Source organism: Lytechinus pictus, chromosome 6, assembly GCF_037042905.1.
Source record: "Lytechinus pictus isolate F3 Inbred chromosome 6, Lp3.0, whole genome shotgun sequence".
In the NCBI taxonomy this organism is placed as follows: Eukaryota; Metazoa; Echinodermata; class Echinoidea; order Temnopleuroida; family Toxopneustidae; genus Lytechinus; species Lytechinus pictus.
Window position 1 is genome coordinate 22,646,465 of NC_087250.1, and position 19,913 is coordinate 22,666,377.

The 19,913-nt window shown below is 38.2% G+C and overlaps 1 protein-coding gene across 15 annotated transcripts in view; it reads left to right on the forward strand.

The window, feature by feature from the left end:
* The first annotated feature begins 5,124 nt into the window (after positions 1-5,124).
* LOC129263667 (rho GTPase-activating protein 5-like) overlaps positions 5,125-19,913 on the forward strand; it is a 115,760-nt gene continuing 100,971 nt past the window's right edge. For all 15 annotated transcript variants that reach the window (XM_064101205.1, XM_064101204.1, XM_064101211.1 and 12 more), the window contains exons 1-4: positions 5,125-6,033; positions 6,469-6,654; positions 8,206-8,696; positions 13,499-13,659. In XM_064101205.1, the coding sequence (XP_063957275.1) occupies positions 5,817-6,033; positions 6,469-6,654; positions 8,206-8,696; positions 13,499-13,659 (1,055 nt within the window). In that variant the 5' untranslated portion in view covers positions 5,125-5,816. The remainder of the gene's footprint in view (positions 6,034-6,468; positions 6,655-8,205; positions 8,697-13,498; positions 13,660-19,913) is intronic.

Sequence of the window (19,913 nt, forward strand, 5' to 3'; positions counted from 1 at the left end):
GCTATAGGATTTTGAAGTTTCACAAGATTTGATGAAATATGTAGGACCTACATGTATGTAAATTAGGGAGTTGATGGTGATATTTCTTTCATATTTTATCATTTCAAATATTTGATTTTTTATTGCATTGGCAAAATTACCAATTTCTGTAGGGCATAGATCAGGGTGAATTTCCTAATAAGAGAATGCCTGGTATTGTCATTTCTTTTCTAGTCCATCTGAAAGCAACACTACTGTATTTTGCATACTCTCATTGCTGCTTAGATTGTGTGTCAGGTGTGGCATTTTGAAAGAGACAAAGATCAGAAGACCCTGTCTCACAAAGAGTTATAATCTATGAGATCAACAGCAACTATGGAAAGCCAACAATGCTACCTCTAAACTGCATGTTTTTCAAACTGTTTTCAAGATATGTATATGTGTTCATCATTCACTGTGGAGCGTTTTGGCCCAGTGGATTAGTCTTCTGACTTCGAAACAGAGGGTCGTGGGTTCGAATCCCAGCCATGGCGTAATTTCCTTCAGCAAGAATCTCATCCACATTGTGCTGCACTCAACCCAGGTGAGGTGAATGGGTACTCGGTAGGGAGAAATTCCGTCAATGCTTGAGCGCCTAGGCAGCTCAGCTAAAGCCGGGGTAATGATAATAGCAGGGCCCGCTGGTAGAACAGTTTTCGAAACTGAAGTGGCTACCCTGGGTAAATATACCTATCTTATTATTATTCACTGTCATGACAATTCAGTATGATCCACTTTATGACCCCGTTTTCATTAACATCCTAAAACTAATTTACTGGAAACTAGTTTAACGTGTAATGAGAACAGTCGCATCGGTCTTGGAAGCAATCTTCTAAAACTGGTTCAGAAAACCACCTCGCGATGTAGTTTTCAAGTTCGTTTTGCATTGTTCAACTGGTTTTAGCGTAAGTGAGGACACATCTTCAGGAAGCAATCTTTGCACATTTTGTGCCCGCTACTCCACATACTATGTGTTGAATGTCTATGCTGCGGTTTCAAATTTTGCGGGAATCACGTCACCCCACTGAGAGAGTTCCCGTAGCAACAAGACTGCTACATGAAGTGGGTTTTGGAAACCACATACATGTAAGGGTGATCAAATGGGAACGCTAGCAAAGCGATCTTCCCAACCGATTTTCTGAACCGGTTTCCACTAAACTAGTTTTAGGATTGTAATGAGAACGGTGTCTATGTTTACTAAAGTGCCTATTTCTTGTGTACACACTGTAGGAAGAAATTATGACATTTATGGCTTTTCATACAGTTGAATAAGACAGGACCAAGCAGAAGACACTGTCCCCCTTATATTACCTGAGAGATCAATATGAATCCTCTATCTATTTTTCATCTGTAGAGCTAGAGATGATTGAATTATATTCCATCGGGTTGACAAATCATCATTCCACGCTAAAAGCCTCCAATTCTTACCGATTATTTTGATAAATTATCCCGCCATTTAGACCCCTTTCATCTGGAAGTGACACCCATACTTCTTGAAGCGGAGGATCTCATTAATGAGTTTAGCATCTTGCTAGAGAAACGCATGCACAATTCCATGTGTATTTTTCATATTTATTTTTGGACATGGGTGTATTCATACATGAATTTTAATGCACATTTCCCTTTGTTAATGTATTTTCTTGATTCTTCAATATGGGTGTGTTCATACATGTACATGAACTTTAATGCACTCTTTTCTTGATTCTTGGACATGGCTGTGTTCTGTGTTATATTCTTAATTCTTCGATATGGTTTGTTCTTTCATACTGTACATGAACTTTTAATAATGTACAGTTCCTTGTCTTATGTTCCTGATTCTTGGATATTTAGGTGTTCATACATGAACTTTACTGCACTCTCCCTGTGTTATTTTCTTGATTCTTGGATATGGCTGTGTTCATACATGATTTTAATGCACAGTTTATACCTGTGTTATTTTCTTGATTCTTGGATACGGCTGTGTTTATACATGTACTTTAAATGCCAATCCCTTTTATTTCCGATTTGTGCAATATTCATGGGAGGATTGCACAAATGAACAGTATTACATGTACATGGTGACTGCTCTATCAGTCAGAACACTGCATATTTGGAGCTACTGTTACATACCAATAGACATTTTCAGGACTACGAACTTGCCGAAAGGTTTTCATGAATGGATTTCAACTTTGAAATAACATGTAAACCTGTATGTACTTATACCTGTAGGCCTTCATACAGTTGAGGCCAGAAGTTTACATACACCCAGGAAATTCAAAGAAAAGTTGACACTTGCCAAATTTCCTAAAATTTACTGTATGTTATATAATATTTGTGCTAACATGACTATAAATGTGATATCAAACAAATGAGTATATCATGCCCCTTTTGCTTTGTCATCAGGAGCTAAACAAAATTTAGGTGTCAATTTCCCCAAACATCTTCATATTTTAGACAAACAAAAATAAAAACTTGACAAAACATTTCATATTTGTGCTACATGTAGTTACTTTACAACAAAAACATTTTAGATAACACTTTTTTTTCAGTGGTGACATATTAATGATAGAAAATGTATGGATCTGACATTTGTGTATTTCTATTAAAACAATGTTTGAAAATATAATAAACAATAGTTTCACCAGTCACTCTTAAAGTCGCTCTTAAAGGAGAATGAAACCCTTGAAACCAGCTGAATCCATATCAAAGAGAAAAATCAAAGAAACATATTGTTGAAAGTTTGAGGAAGATTGAATGAATAATAAGAAAGTTATGAGCATATGAATGTTGAGATCACTAATGCTATGTAGATCCTCCCATTGGCAATGCGACCAAGATCTGTGATGTCACACACGTACAACTCCCTCATTACTTTAGTACTTATTTCACTTATATTCTCACTTTTATAGATTCTATCACAAGGTGAGGTGTTCTCTTTATGAGAGGACAAGTACAGAGGTTTCACAACATTATATCATTGATGAATCGTTTGTCATATGATTAGAATGAGCAAAAAGATATATTTTGGGGTATATTTTCAGTGTCCAAAAGGGGAGAGTTGTTCATCTGTGACATCATAGATCTTGGTCGCATTGCCAATGGGAGGATCTCCATAGCATTAGTGATCTCGACATTCAAATGCTCATAACTCTTCTATTGCTAGTCCTATTTTACTCAAACTTTTGTTGATCTTATTCTTTGATTTTTCTGCTTTCACAAAAGCTAACTTTCTCCAAGAGTTTCATTCTCCTTTAACTTACGAACAACTTTATGAAACACCCACCTTGCCACCTTGTGAAAGAGTATTCTAGATTGATGCAGATTTCTGATAAACGTTTCTAAAACTGCCAGAGAATGCTCTAAAAAACGAATTTTACCTGATATGATTTCCATTTTGCTATTATTTTTGAGGAGGGAGCAATCTTGGAGGTTATTAATGCATTACCCATCTGTCCTGACACTGATGTATATGTTGGTGTCATCTTACATATGCTCCTAAGGCTGATAAGGGTTTATACCCCTAAGCCAATTCATTCACTTAATGAGGTTGCTAGTCTTGCCACTCCAGACCCAACCATGCACCATGATTATTCATCATGAGCGTTGCTTATAGCCCGGTCACATTTGCTCTACGGCGAGTCGAAAACAGCCGTTTTAACATTTTTTGCACCAGCTGCATATGCGTGGTGTGAATAAAAATGAATAAAACAGCTGTTTTCGACCTCAGTACCACCGCTGTAGAGCAAATTGTGACTGAGTAATTAGTCTACAGGCACAGACCCTGATTGTAACTTTTATTAAAAAGTGCCTCTCCACGCAAAGGCTAGCACATACAAAGCTTGCGCGAGAGGGCCTTCAGCACACAAGGCATTAATAGGCTGCACATTCAGACCCTTAACTCTAGTGGAGGATCTCAGATCTCGGTAAATAGTGTGGGGTTGAGAAAGACAGTCTGACTCCCTCCTCCTCCTCCTCCATTAAGAAAGAGAAGATAATATAAAGGATAGTTTTGGTTTGGAACAGTTCAGGACCCGGTCTTACAAAGAGTTATGATTGATCCAATCAATTGTAACTCTATGGAAATCCATCACTGTCATAATTTTTTCTATAGGAACTTGGCACAATGTCCTTTGTATAAAACGAAGAGAAGCAAAGTGAATTTTCAAGAAAACAATGAATGCATGAGTATCCGTCATAGTTAACAATATTTTTAACAAACATGCATAATCCATGTTGGATGTTGCTGGCCGTCCATAGTTGCGATTGATCAGATCAATCGCAACTCTTTGTAAGACGGGGCTCAGTGTTAGTCTGAAAAGCATAAAAGAATGAAAGTCTTTTCAACCGTGTAGAGTCAAGCATGGACCATGAGTCAAGGCAGACGTGTTGAAAATGGTAACGAAGAGTCGGTTCAATCGAACAAGGAAGGAAGGAAAGAAAAAAAAATGTTTTTTTGCTATTTTAAGCAAACAATGTACAATGATTTAATATTGGAGGTATTTAAAACACAGCCTTTACATGCATTGGATTACTCATCATTATTGTTTACATTGAAAATAGGTTTTGATATTCCAATTTACAAAGGGGCGTTGGTAATTACATCATTTGTTTATAATGAAACCAAAATGAAAAGTGTGGTTTGCAAATACTGTACATGTAGCAAGAAAATTATTCTAAGCACACTGTTTGCAGAAAACGATAAATCTTTTTTTTTGTGGGGGGAGGGGCACACTCTCCTTGATTCAGATCAAATAATAATGTTTATGATTTAGTATGGATGATCAATTCTATTCTATAGACTTCATGGTACACCATGTATTCTTTTTAATATGGGAATATTTCTGATCCTGAAAAGATCACCTTGAAGCCCATCGCTCCACCAAGTACTGTACATGTACGTTTTCATGAGAATGATTCAAAGTGTATTTTGACACGTTTGTATACCATAGTCAGGACTTCAAAATATGGTCCAGACATCCTTTAAAAAGTTTTGATTAATATGCAAGAACAGATGTGATTTCTTATTTTGAATATTAGATGACAAGAAAAAAGAAACATTTAAATGCAAATTTGATACTGGATTTATTGATAGTAATCATCTTTCTTTTTTCTCTTTTTTTTACCCAGATTGTTCCAGTTTTCTATGGTCAAGAGGCAAATCCTTTGATTATTCCACATCCTTAAATTGGCAACATTCCTATGCGAGTGCATCGTCCATCCAATCTCTGGTAACCTGCGAAAATGATCACGTAGAGCTACTCGACTAGCACTACAAATTTGGCTTGGAACGTATTCCTGGAGGTGTTTGTGTAACATTCAGTTTGATTTCCTTATGTTGACTTGCCAACAGTTGATGGACGGAATAGGCGATATCATTTTAAGCATCAAGAGATAGATTGTTAGAGTGCTACATCCTGCGTTGATTCAGTGTTTAAGCTTGCATTTCGCCTGAAAAAAACTTGAACACATACTGCATACCTCTTTACCGGGAGTACTGTACAGATTGAAATAGCAGTGTATTTCATGTGTGTTTCCATCAGGCAACCTCAGTACAGATATCCTTGTTGACTTTGAAGAGGTGCACTCCAGACATCTAGGACACCTGAAATCAGTTAGGACACCTGGAATCAGCTAGGACACCTGAAGTCCTCTAGTAAACCTGAAGACATCAAGGACATCTGAAGACATTTAGGACACCCGAAGGATCAGAGAGAACCCTTGATTATGTTCTTGAAGTCGTTGTGAAACCCTTCCCGTTACCACACCGACCCTTGATGCAGAGCATCTGAGATTGAACCGCTGAGAACGAAAAGAGGACAATGGCGCGCCAGAAACCAGAGAAGATTTACCACATAGCCGTGGTCGGGATGTCGGGGACAGAGACCGAGCGTGGTGCTACGGGAGTCGGCAAATCTTGCCTCTGCAACCGCTTCATGAATCCCCATCAGGACAAGTATTTTACAGACCACATCTCCGTCATCAGTTCAAGCGATTTCAGCGGGCGCATCGTGAACAATGACCACTTTCTCTACTGGGGTGAGTCGATAAATTTCTTCTTTTATTCTTAGGTTAAAACTAATCTTTTAAAATTGGATACAATCATTAATTTTTGTATTTATTTTCATACAGTGCTTTGAACAACAAATGTACTGTGAGTCAAAATATTTAACAAATGCCAATTTGAATTTTTAAACTCTTATTTTTCTACATTTTTCATCAGATTGCCAATTTAGAGTTCATGCTGGTGTATTTTGCGAAATAGCAACATTTTTACTGTATTCTTGATTATTTCAATTTTTCAGTAAATATACATTAGTTTTCTTTCTTTTTAATTTATTCTAAGTGTGATTGATAGTACTCAAGAGAAATGTCAATAGTGTCTCCTAAAAATGAAAAATGGTTAAAACTGCTCAAAAGCAAATTGAATTTTGTATCCTTACATTTTGATGTCTTTTTATTTGCCTTTTATAGGAGAATGCACAAAGAAGTATGATGGTGATACAATGACATTCCGAGTAGTGGAACAGACTGAGTTTATAGACGATTCATCGTTTTCACCCTTGAGAGGGTCAAACACTCATCCGTACTATAAAAGAGCTGCGGTAACCAAGCTTCAATCGGCAGAAAAGGTCATGTATATATGCAAAGATCAAGTGGGTAAGTGTTATACATTGGGCGACTTCAAGCTTTAAACACTTTTAGTTCTGTGTTAAGGCTTTACACACTTAGGTTTGGTGTTTTAAGCTTGATACACTTGATGTTGTTGTTTCAAACTTTAAACACTTTTAGTTCTGTGTTAAAGCTTTGCACACTTTAGGTTTGGTGTTTTAAGCTTGATGCACTTGATGTTGTTGTTTCTAGCTTTAAACACTTTTAGTTCTGTGTTACAGCTTTAATACACACTGAGGTTTGGTGTTTTAAGCTTGATACACTTGATGTTGTTGTTTCAAGCTTTAAACACTCAAGCTCAGTGTTCAGAGTTTTAAAGAATGAAGTTCAGTGTTTAAGCTTGAAGCACTTACATTTGGTGTTTTAATATTCAAAAGATTTGAGTTCAGTGTTTAAAGCTTTAAACATTATATCTGGTGCCTAAAGCTTTAAACACTGACACCATAGACTTTATACACATGACTCGACCCGAGGCGAAGGCCTTCAAAATGTGACCTTGTGGCTGGCCTTGACTACATCCCTGATAGACAGTCACATAATGTGTGTTCAAGGACAAGGAGGCACAATAATGCACAATGGCTCTAAAGTTGGTCAAGTACAGGGGTAAACTGCCGATTCGTCTATTGCCAACTCGTCCACTCATCAAGTAGTCTACCTTCATTTAGTCCAATGCCATTCCGTCCATCAACATTTCGTCTAACAACCATTTGGTCCAATAACCATTAGGTCAAATAATCACTTTGTCTAATCACCAGTTCGTCTATTACCATTTCGTCTAATAACCAGTTGGTCTAATACCCATTTTCTTTTCATTCATTTTGCCCAATTAACACTTATCCAAATTATACCAATTGGTTTATGGACTAAATGGCTATTGGACCAACTGGTTATTAGACAAAATGGTGAGTGGACGAAATGGCAATTAGACCATGTGGATATAGGACGAACTGATGGTAGACCAAATGGTAGTAGACGAGTTCGTAATTAGACGAATTGGCTTTAGACCATTGGAAATAAACCAGTACAGGTTGGTGTTTCATAAAGCTGTTTGTAAGTTGTGAGCGACTTTGTCAGCGACTGGTGATCCTTTCTTGTGGTAAATTATATATTGCAAATTTTAATTGGTTTTGATTTTAAGAAAGGATCACCAGTCATTTGTAAAGTCGCTCGTAACTTACAAGCAGCTCTGTGAAACAATCACCTGTTCTGGGATATGGAAATCAAGGTTGAAACAAAGTCATGGGGCCATGGACATAATAAATCATGGATGCTAATTGTCAGGTTCCTCAGTGAGGAAGTAAAACAGTTGGTCTTTTTAGTGTTACTCTATAGCCTATATTTTCAATAGATTATTAACTATTCATTTTTATTTTGACTTTTTGAAATTAAAGCAGACTTCTGGTTTCATGGCAAATTGTCATTACCCAAAGTGTATTTATACAAAGGTCTGTTGCATCTCCAGAAGAATAGCAAGAGAGAGAAAAAAGGCATTTCTATAAATCAAAAATTTGATCTTTATAAATCTTCCTTTCCTTGAAGGTGATGAAACTAATTTCCCTCAAAAAATCCTCCCCGATGGAAAATTCCCCGTGGACGGATACTTGATCATCTACGACGTCTCACGATCACCGGGACATGAGAAACAAATTGATTGGCTCACCAAACTCCAAGGTCAACTCCACAAGGCGAAGCGGCCAGTCGTCGTCGTCGCGGCCAAGTATGACGAGGCCTGGGACCAGTACGTGCGGGACGCAAAGGCCTTCGCGATGAAGATCAAAGCCCCGCTCATCGAGACGTCTTCGCAGGAGGGAGTCAATGTAGATCTGGCGTTCGCGACCATCGCGAGCAAGATCGACAAGCGGGGTGGGCCAAAGGAGCTTCCGTTCACAGCTGGCAACGAACAGCGGCAGAAGTTGATCACGAGAGCAGTGGATGAGTATGAATCGATGCTGAAACTCGAGGTGACCAACTACCATGATCTGTGGACGTCAAGGAAGAAACAATACCAGAATAGGGATGTCTTTCGAAAGGTTAGATATACTCTTTAAGCAGCACAACTAAAAATCTATTCACTGATTTGTTTCATTGGCCCCAATTTCACCAAGGAAGTTTTGAATCTGCGGTTTGAAATTGTGTTTTTTGTTGATTTCATGCCTTGATTATGCTTAATTCTAGGGCTGAGTCAATGGCCCGTAGTCTGAAGTCAGGTTTAACTTTAATAGACCCTGGTCTAACTGTGCTAAAATCATGGAAAGCCAAAAATGTCAAAATTGTCCTTACATTGTATGTTTCTTATGTTTACTGTGCTCTTTTTTAAACTTCTGAATGGTAAAGAAAGCTATCTTAATTATCCTTCCAAAACAGTTAAGAATGATTTGAGAGAAAAAGGAGCTGATACATTGAAATTCTGCTGTTAGAGATTTATGCCACTATTGGCCATCTATACTTAAAGCACAACTTTAAACCTGAGCTTAACTTAAACCTGACGTCAGAATGCGGGTCAATATGTTTAAATGCCGTTCAAAAAACATATCCCAGGTGGTATTCTGATGATTAACCCTAGTCTAAACTAGAATTTTGAACCATACTTCTATGGAATGCTGGGCTTGATAATTTTTTTTCCATATTCATGATAATTAAAAAGTTTCCATTCCTTAAAGTTTATATTTATGTATTTTCATATTCTTCCCATTTCACTTCTCAATTATTCATTTTTTTACAACTTTTTGTACCAGGCTAACAATGATTTTAATTGGTGAATGAGTCAACAATTGGCACTCCTTAAAAGTGTGGCCTACGTTAACCCGGGTCGTACTAAACCATAGCTACCAGAATACCACTTTCATTATCAATACAGTGAACCTATGCATCCAAAGTCACGACTGGTGATCCTTTCTTACGTGTTAAATAATCACCAATTATCATTTGAAAGTTGAATATCATTTACCACAAGAAAGGATCACCAGTCGTTCTGAAAGTCACTCTTAACTTCCGAACAGCTTTGTGAAACGCCCCCCCTGATATGATAAACAAAAAACTGCATTTGAAAAGTGAGACTCAGTACTTACCACAAATATGAAACTTACATGTACAATAACGGGCAACCAAAGCACTTTAATATGCGGTTTATAACAGGTACATATATTTACATGTTCTTTTGTTTTAGTGGGTAAGCTTTTATGAGCTTCTTCCTATTACGTTTTTATAACAATAATCCATCTGTAGTAGTGAAAGTTGATTTATGAAGGGCATCGTTGACAGCAATCTCTCTATAGGCGGTGCTGCACCATCCCGAGTTTGCTCAATCTCGAGATTTTAGCCCGATCAGCCCTCTTCGCGATTAATCTCGAGATTCAAGAAACCCCGTCTCCACCATCGCAATAAGAGAGATTCCTGCTTGAGCGAGGCAACAAGCCCAATATTCAGAGCATGCGCACTTTCGGATCTTGGAGTTTCAACGGCCCGCGCTTTTGAATAACTTCCCGCGATTTCACTAGCACTTTCGCCGAATTCGATCGGTGTTATGCAACAATCCTCTCAGCTCAGCCGCGCTCAGCGTGTGGAGAAGTGATGAAGTAATGATATGATGGCCCCGATGGCGGAGAAGGAGGCAACGACACAGAGAGAGAGAGAGAGAGAGAGAGAGAGAGAGAGAGAGAGAGAGAGGGGGGAAAGAAATGCTATTTGCTCACATTTTGCGAAGGAATAAGACGACACTGCTGTCAATGTTACTATGACCATCGTCGATAATGAGCGCCTCCCCCATCGGTCTGGTCTCTCCCAACTATCCTTCACTGGTGGGACACCATCGTTGCTGATTGGGGAATTGATGAACGCTATTCGCGATAATGTATTCGCATGTATAAAGTTGACTTTCGCACGTGTTTATGTTTTGACCAAGGCGGAAGTGGAACGTGAATTGCATTATGGACTGACGTCATGAATAAATTACCCCGAGTCCAATCTCGAGTGCGTCTGCACCGACGAATTAGCGGGATAATTCGTGAAATAGCGCGCTATTTTGCAAATAAACCCGAGTTGACTTGGGATTGCAATCTCGAGATTAATCCTACGAACTAGCGCGATAATTGCGTCTGCACTGCAAACAATCTCGAGATTTTTCTGATCGGGATAATTTGCCGGATCAGAAATAGCGCGCTACCGTAAGTAACGGTGTATTAACCGCACCTTTTTCTCGGCGGGATATAAGCAAAAGTCGGGGGTGCGGTTTATACACGGTGACGGGTCTGAGCCCGCCCGCGTAGCCCCTCCCGAACATGTAAGAAGTCTGCCAGTTCACAACACATCGAGTGGCCGGCCGTAGCCGCCCAGTGCAATGTCGTTTAGAGGGGTATGAGCCGCGGGTAATGGGTAGCGATTATTATGATCTTATGATCAAATACTGTCGTAACAAATGCACCCACCTTCATGACACTAATTTCGACTTTATTCTCGATTCAAAGCAGCGAAGTTCCCTGGCTAAGTTCATAGAGACGCCAAGCATTCTCGGTAATAATTTGTCACAGCTGAGCGAGAGCCAAGAGCTAGCTTGCGTTGTATTTTGGTTTTAGTGCGACTTAAGCTGGCGCTATTCATTTAATTTAACCCCTCAAAGTCCCGTTTCGCGCCAGCTTATTTTTTTCTTTCCCGTTTGATTTTCATAAGATACCATGTACACCGTGCACCACGCACGATAGAGACGGCACGAAGCCGTCAAACAACTGGAAAAAATACAAATTTCTTTGTTTCTTGAACCTTCCTGTAATCCCGTATCCAAAATTCATGCTAAGACATCGAATGCTAGACAAATTCTGAAAGTGATTGTGAGGTTGTGATGCAAGAAATGTGAAAGACACAGATCACAATTTGATAAGATGTACTGGTAGTGGTACCGTATCGAAGTTTGAAATGTACATGTACAAGAAAGGCAGTGCTGTGTGTGTTTACACTGTGACTGTGAGGTGAGTGAGTGTGTAAATTGCCAATATTGGCGGGACCTTTCTTTCTTGCTAACATTTGTAGATGAATTGATCAAGAACAGCAGATTTCTGCATACTGGTAATCTCTTTGAATACTTTGAAATCTTTAACTTAGTTTTTGTTTCTTCGTACCTCAAATATGCATGTAAATGTGAGGATTTTTTTTTTTTTTTTTTTTTTTTTTTTTTTTTTTTTTTTTTTTTTAGTCCAAAGTTGGGGGTGCGGTTTATACACGGGTGCGGTTAATACACCGTTACTTACGGTAATTTGAAAACTCGGGATGGTGCAGACGGCCTTTATGCCCTTTACAAAGTTAAGAAATTACATACTTTGTGTGTATTAAAAACAAATATTTTCAATTATTACAAAACCAATGTTAAAGGTACAATGTAGATGATCACTGATGTAGAAATATAATAGAACAAAGGATAATTGAATTCAAGTTCGGTACCCAATGCTGAAACATCTTTAACACCAGGGGGGTGTTTCACAAAGATTTAAGTACATGTATGACTTATAGTCGCACTTAAATACCGAGTTGCGTGCGGTATGAAAGGCTTGACCGCATTGGTCAGGTCATACCAAGAGGATGCGCACTACTGCGTATTGATCAATAAGATCGCGCGTCGCATATCATGTACGCGTCGGCATTTAAGTGCGACTTAAGAAGTCATACTTAAATCTTTGTGAAACACCCCCCACGGTGTGCGTAACATGATGATCAATGCAATTAAGCATAAAAATCAGCCATCCGATCAATATTTGTGATAATGGGTGTAGGCCATAGATAATTTACCAGTTCAATTTATCAATATAATGTATCAATAAAAATCTAGCGTACAAAATTAGCCATCCATTAAATCTCAAAACCTTGTGACAGTAGTGGGCCCAGACCATAAATACCTTGCCAGAGTGCATTAATTATTCATTGATAGTACTCCATTGTTATGTCCAATTTCATTGTTCTTAGAAAAGGAAACCCAATGTCTGATGTTATTGTTCTCAGAATTCTATATCCGATCATATCAATATAAGTTCACCCCTTGGGTACTGTTTATATAATTTCATTCATATTATTTACAATACTGTAACATGATAGATGAGTGTACTTTCTGGGTCGTGAATTTCCAGACCGATTAGATGACATCTACCAGCAAAAAAAAAATCGATTTCTGACAGGAATTAAACTCTCACATTACAAAATCTCATCATTGATAAAAATAGTATCATGGTATGTGCATTATATCTTCTTGTTAATACATGTAGTTTTTTTTTTTTAAAGAATAAAGTTCTTCCTTTTCCTTGTTTTCCTCTCCGTTTTCTTCTCCTTCTTCTTTCTTCTCCTTCTCCCTCTCCTTCTTCTTCTTCTTGTTCTTCTTTCTTATCCTTCTTCTTCTTCTTTTCTTCTTCTTCTTCTTCTTTTCTTCTTCTTCTTCTTTTTTTCTTCTTCTTCTTTCCTCTCCTTCTTCTTCCTCTCCTCCTTCCTTTTCTTCTTCTTTCCTCTCCTTCTCCTTCTCCTTCTTCTTCTTCTTTTCTTATTCTTCTTCTTTTCTTCTTCCTTTTGTCTTCTGCTCCTCTTCCTCTCCCTCTTCCACTCCACTCCATCCCATCTCCTTTTTTTTCTTCCAATTTCTTATTTTCTGTAATATTTACTGTAAATTGCACTGTTTGATTGACAGATGCATACAATTCGGCTGGTCAATTCCTTTTCTATGAAAGCTTCAGCCCACGTGGCCAAGAACCGTTTTTCACTAGTCTTTGTCATATCAATCCTGATATTATCGTGTTAATTGTAAAATAACTGACAATAACTCATTTATGTAATCACATATTATCTCTTCACCAAAATTTAGGTCGTTGAACTAATTGGCACAAAGAACGCGAAGAACTACTTCACTCGGCACACGCAACGTCTTCGCCAAAACCACCAGCAGAATAAGATGAAACTCTACCTAGGAAGGCTTCCAGATGCGCTGGAGAGTACATTCCCAGATTTAAAGTCCATCAGTGGAAGGTAAGCTTACTCCCCCCATAGCAGCAATGGAATATGCCAAATTTTGACGTATTTGCAATGTAGACAAGACCAGTTCATTCGAATTGTAGGGATGTGGATTTTTAAACGAAAGGTAAGGCTACTCCTCCCTGCCTCCACAATGGAATATGCCTCCTTCTGAATTAGGTGCATTGTAAAGGAGAGCAGTTCATTTAGAATTATAGGGATGCAGAGTTTAAATAGAACAAAATAACATAATACTTCTTTTTTTGTTGTTGAAAGTCTACCATAAATTCTTTTGGGCCAATGTAGCAGCTTTGAGAAAAGAAAAAATCAAAGAGTACTATTAAAGTGATGCCAGTCATCCTGCTTTACCCCGATTTGAGGCTCTGACAATTTCACATTTTAGGCTTTATATTATACAGCATACAGTGTATTTTGGGGGTGTCATGGTCTAGTGGTCATGACTCATCTTTCAATATGAGGGACGCGGGTTCAAATCCTAGCCATGGCGTGTTTTCCTTCAGCAAGAAATTTACCCTCATTGTGCTGCTTTCAACCCTGTTAATATGAATGGGTAATTGGGTACCTGGTAGAAAGAAATTCCTTGAATGCTTGAACGCCTTGTTAGCCAAGATAAAGCCGGGGTATTAATGATAGCAGGGCCCGCTTGGAGAACATTTTTCGGAACTGAAGTGGCCACCCTGGCTAAATATACCGTTATTAATAATGATAATAATAATAATAATGTGACTTGTAAAGCGCCAAATCCACTCTGTAGAGTACTCAAGGTGCAGCATTGAGCACTTAATTATTATTTGTTACAGCACTTACATGTATGGGGCTTTTAAGGCCACCGCACACCTTACGATCGGTCTGCGACCCGATTTTGAATAACACGTAGTAGCATTTGATGCTAATATTGAGACCTGGAATATCTTACTGTGTAATGTTCGAAATCATTATACGAATACCTATGTTCAAATCTGTGACTAAGCTATCATCCTTCTTAGAATAAAAGCAAATTTAATATCTAGTCGTAATGACGTCATAGCAATCGTACGATTGGCTACGATTTGAAACTAAATTGGCCTTTACTCCAAAATAAAGGCTTGCAATCATTCAAAGTGGTTATATTAGTATTCTTTCAATTAATTTCAACCTCTAATAAAATGATATGTTCCATTCATATTCTCAGAAAATTAGCAAAATGTGATTTGTTCCAAAATCGGATCGGGAACAGTCGTAAGGTGTGCGGTGGCCTTCAGTTGTTGTAACTTTTTAAACGCTATGGCCCGTATTCTGAAGTCGGGTTTAAGTTAAACTCAGGTTTAAAGTTGTGGTTTAAGTATGGGAAGCCAAAAGTATCAAATTTGTTATTAAGTTGTATGTTTCTTATGTTTACTGTGCTCTGTCCTGATTCATCGATGGTGAAGCCAATAATCTTTTTATACTTCCTAGACAATTATGAATGAGCCAAATGAGCTGAAATATGATATCTCTACTGTTAGTGATTTATGTAACAATTGGCTCGCCATACTTAAACCACAACTTTAAACCTGAGTTTAAGTTAAACCCGACTTCAGAATACGGGCCTATGAGTAAAACTTACTGGAATTTACTCTGTTGAAGTGCTTTTATGATGAGCATTTATAGTATTTCAAAATGCGCATTCTTCACAGAAAGCATAAGGAAAACCTATCTTGGTCGTTCCCTCCTCCCCAAGCCCCCTATTTAACACATGCTGTCATCTTCCCACACAATGAGTAATATTAATAGTTTAATAACCTCTAGTAACCGCTTGAATTGAAACCAAATTACTTTCGAGATAGGATAAAGGGAATTTAATGTGTTTACATAGTGCCTAATAGTACCTATTTATCAGAAGTCTCTACGAAAAAGGCACTGTACAATAAATGCTCAGCATTTCATGGAACGAATTCCTGCCAGGTACCCATTTACATGTACCTCACCTGGGTTGAGTGCAGCACAGTAGGGATCAATTTCTTGCTGAAGGAACTTAGGACATGGCTGGGATTCGAACCCACGTCCCTCACATTGATAGATGAGAGTCATGACCACGACGTCCCCACAATACACTGTACGCTGTATGATATAAAGCCTGGAATGTGAAATTGTCAGGGCCTCAAATCGGGCAAATCTGTGGATCAATTTCTTTGCTGAAGGAAATTATGCCTTGGCTGGGATTTGAACCCATAACCCTATGTTTAAAAGTTGGGAGACTAATCCACTGGACCCTAGTAATCAGTGATCATCGATCCATTATAAGGCTGCGATGAATGCAAGGAATGCTCCCCAGAGAGTGGAAATTGTGCACTTTTCGTGCGGGATTGAAATGAATCCAATGACCGGGGTAATAACATGCTGTAAAGCGCTTTGGGCCATTACGGGAAAAGTGCTATAGAAAAACTAGCTATTATTATTTATTCAAGACCATAGTGGTTTAATGTTTGAAAAGTATTCATTTAGTCCAGCAAAAATCTGTGGGCTTTGTTGTGATTTAAAGGAAGTAGTAGTGATTTTTGGTGTGTGTGGTGAAAGAGATGATGAACTGCACTTCAGAAACAATAGACAGATTTACCTTCATGAATGGCAGACACTGCATAACGATAGAATCTCTTTGGGGCAAGATCCTGGTGGGTCTATTAATGACAGGAGGTGATGTTGTGTTTGAATAAAAACCACTACTCAACCACAATCAAAACCCCACTAATCCTTGCTGTAATCCGCAACATGTACCTTTCTCCAAGTGCTCTTTTTGTGGTCAGAGGAAGTGCGTTAAAGACTATCTAAAAATTTCCCTAAAGTGATGTGGCATAAACCCTGACACCTGGAAGGAATTAACCAAGGACCGTTCTGCCTGGTGCACCATGGTAAGGGCTGGTATGTCGGGCTAGGAGTCAAGACGTGTGGGCAAGCTAGAACAAAAACGGCAGTGTCGAAAAGACAGAGCAAGTACCACCGCTGTGCCTGCCCCACTGCCGCCTTTTGTTTGCCCACTCTACCAGATTTTTTGGGCAAAGATTGGTCTATTTAGTAATCTTTGAACCCACAGGGATATTGTGGTTGTCTTCGCTAGCGGAGGACGAACATCATCCATTCTTACACTGAAGCCCTGCACACACTATGCAACGCGATCGCACCAAGTCTGATTGCAACAAAGTCACAGAGTGTGCGTCAACCTACAACGCGCTGCAACTGTGACCGGCTTTGTTGCAGTAGGATTGCAGACCAGATCTCAGACTTTTGGCATGTCAGATCTTGCTGCGATTTCTCTGCGATTTTGCTTATTCCAGCCAATCAGATTTGTCCTAGATGATGATGTCATGGCCAATTTTCTGCACTGCTCCAGCGCAGACAACATACTCGCCAAAGATGAGGCACCATGAGAAGCAGAGTGCTGCAGAGCTGTTGCAATGCGTGGCCTGCGATTGCACTAAGACTCGCTTGGCAACTAGTAGCGATCATATCTCGGTGCAATCTCATCACATAGTGTGCGCTGGGTTTAGGATGGCTGGTTCTCAACAAAAGCATGGAAGGAATATTTGACATCAAAGCTGAAGTACCATTTTCCATGCTACACCACAAAAACCCCACAGATAATTTTATACCAAATTAACACCTTTTAAACAGTCAAATCACTGTGAATGCGGTTGAGAGTGAAACAGTTATGATTTATCTTGAAGTGAGCAATATGATATGCTCAACATTAATCCATTAGTTTTTATTGACCATAAACCACTTCAATGCTCCTGGACGGTAATCAATCATCTGGAAATTGAAACAAGGAGTCAAGATTTTGGATTTATATTTTGAAGAGTCTCAACTTTATTTTTGTTCTGGAGAAAGAATAGTTCCTGGAAAAAAATGTTCAAAATTAAATGTAGATTTTAGGGAGGCAATTGCTTGTTTTTATTGTAATCTAGAAACATGACCTTGGTGGGAAAATACATTATGTGGGGTAAAGGGTTGTTATTCTGTGAAGGGTAATCCCACTCCTCCCTTGAGTCACAATGGAATATTCCTGCTTTTTAAGCAGTTGGAGTGTAGAGGAGACCATTCCATTAGAATTGTAGGGATATTTAGTTTAATTTTAGTTAGGGGGGAGGGGGGGGGGTCCTCCCTATAGTCTTAATGGACTATGCCTGCTTGTGAAGCAGTTGCTGTGTAGAGGAGATCATTCCATTATAATATGTAGGGGTGTTGAGTTTTATTTGCTTGTAATTTGCAAGAGAGCCCCTGTCATAGCTTTATTTTCGGATTGAATATTTTTATATGAAATCTTGTGACCCCAGTTACGCAAAGCTAACAGAAATTCAAAAAATTCAGTCAAAATATGGATTTTCGAGAAATCCACAGAAAACTCAATTGTTTTAATGCCCAAATATTTGAATTATAAAAATAGAGTGAAAATCACATGAAAATAAAAGAATAATGCATGTCAATAAACCATGCTTATTAGTATTGTGTTGGCACGTTGATGGATAAAATACGAAAAATGAAATGTGTCTCATAAATTCATTGATTTATCACAAACATAACTTCATAGATGTTCAAATATTATAAAGGTCTTAAAACTAATAATGATTGTTTTTGGTTTCACTGATTTCTTTGAGATCTCAAAGCATCAATAAAATTACACAGTATGTGGAACTGTAATAATGAATAATGAATCGGTCTCTAGTGTAGTCCCTCACATCCTCTTTTTTGTTAGTCCATGTGAATTTCAGCATATCCAAACCACTATGCTACAAACCACTTTAAGACAAATTCCTTCACTAATCCATCCATTTCATAAACCTGTTAAAATAACAATTTAACAATAACAGCTATAAGCTACTGAAATCATTCTGATTGGCTGATAGTAAAGTTTGTTTATAGAAATGCATATTATAAATCACGCTTTTATAAAACCGGACCGAGAACCTATTTTATCTTTAAAAACCAATTGACTATATGATATCATGCCAATAACTACCCACCTGACTTTTAACTTGTATTTAATTGATTATTTCATCATATGAGGAAGTGTAATACTCAAATATCAGTTTTGCATACCACTTTAATATCATCTTGAGACATGAAAACACTTAGATAGGAAATACACTCTTGACTGATGTTTACACCAGGACAAGTTGTCTTTATAACAAAACTATAAGATTGTTTCTACAGTGTGAGCACACACTTCCTTGTCAGCCATAGCTTTCCTCCTATAACTAGGGATATAATGTGGACTATTGTCCTGATGCTGGAAAAACATGACTTTTTCGTTTTCAGGGGCTACCTTTCAGGTGACACAACATTTTCTCCTGCAACTTGTAATTTTGTCTAAGATGTAGGGTTAGGGTTGCCATAGGGTTGTATTAAAGTTAAGGGTTAGGTTAAGGGTAGGGTATAGTGTTAAACTCAGGGTTGAAGCCCCTGCCCCCATGTAACTATTCCCTGCCCTCATGTACTAAAGATGATGATATTATACCAAATTGATATACATGTAGCACTCTGAAATGACACATGTACATGTAGGTTTTCATTTTTAGATTTAAAGTATTCTGATAGTAAACTGAAATTAATATGAACGTTCGAGTTGATAATGAAAATCTGAAAATCTTATGTCTTGATATCATTTGGTAGAAAAGGTGGATAGAGATACATGTAGAAGTGAAACGGTAAGGTGGGAAAGTAGAGGTTGGGAAGTAGAGTATTCTTTCGAAATGAGTATAGTCCTTAAAAGGACTGTAAATTAGGTTATCAGAAGGAGTAGAAAGCTGAGTACATGTAGTAGGTACAGTAGGGTGAGAGGCTTGAGCCTTCTACTGAAGCCTTGTGATCAAGCTTTCCACTCCTTCCGGTTTACAGTCCTTTTAAGGACTACTCTCATTCCAAAAAGAATAGTCTACTTTCAAACCTCCACTTTCTTGTCTTTCCGATTTCTCTTCCATCTCTGTTCACTTTTGTTTCGGTCTTTTCAGGACTTTACACATGGGCCCCGTCCTACAAAGAGTTACATCGTAACTCTATGGAAATCCATCAGTGTCATAATTCTTTTCTACAGGAAATTTGCAAAATTTCCTTTTTAAACAAAGGAGAACACATCAAATTGTCAAGAAATCAATGAATTTATGATACATTCATAACTAGAATTTTTTTTGAACAAACATGCATTTTATATGTTGACTTTGCTGGCTTTCCATAGTTGCGATTGATCGGATCAATCACAACTCTTTGTAAGATGGGCCCCATGGTGTATACCGTAA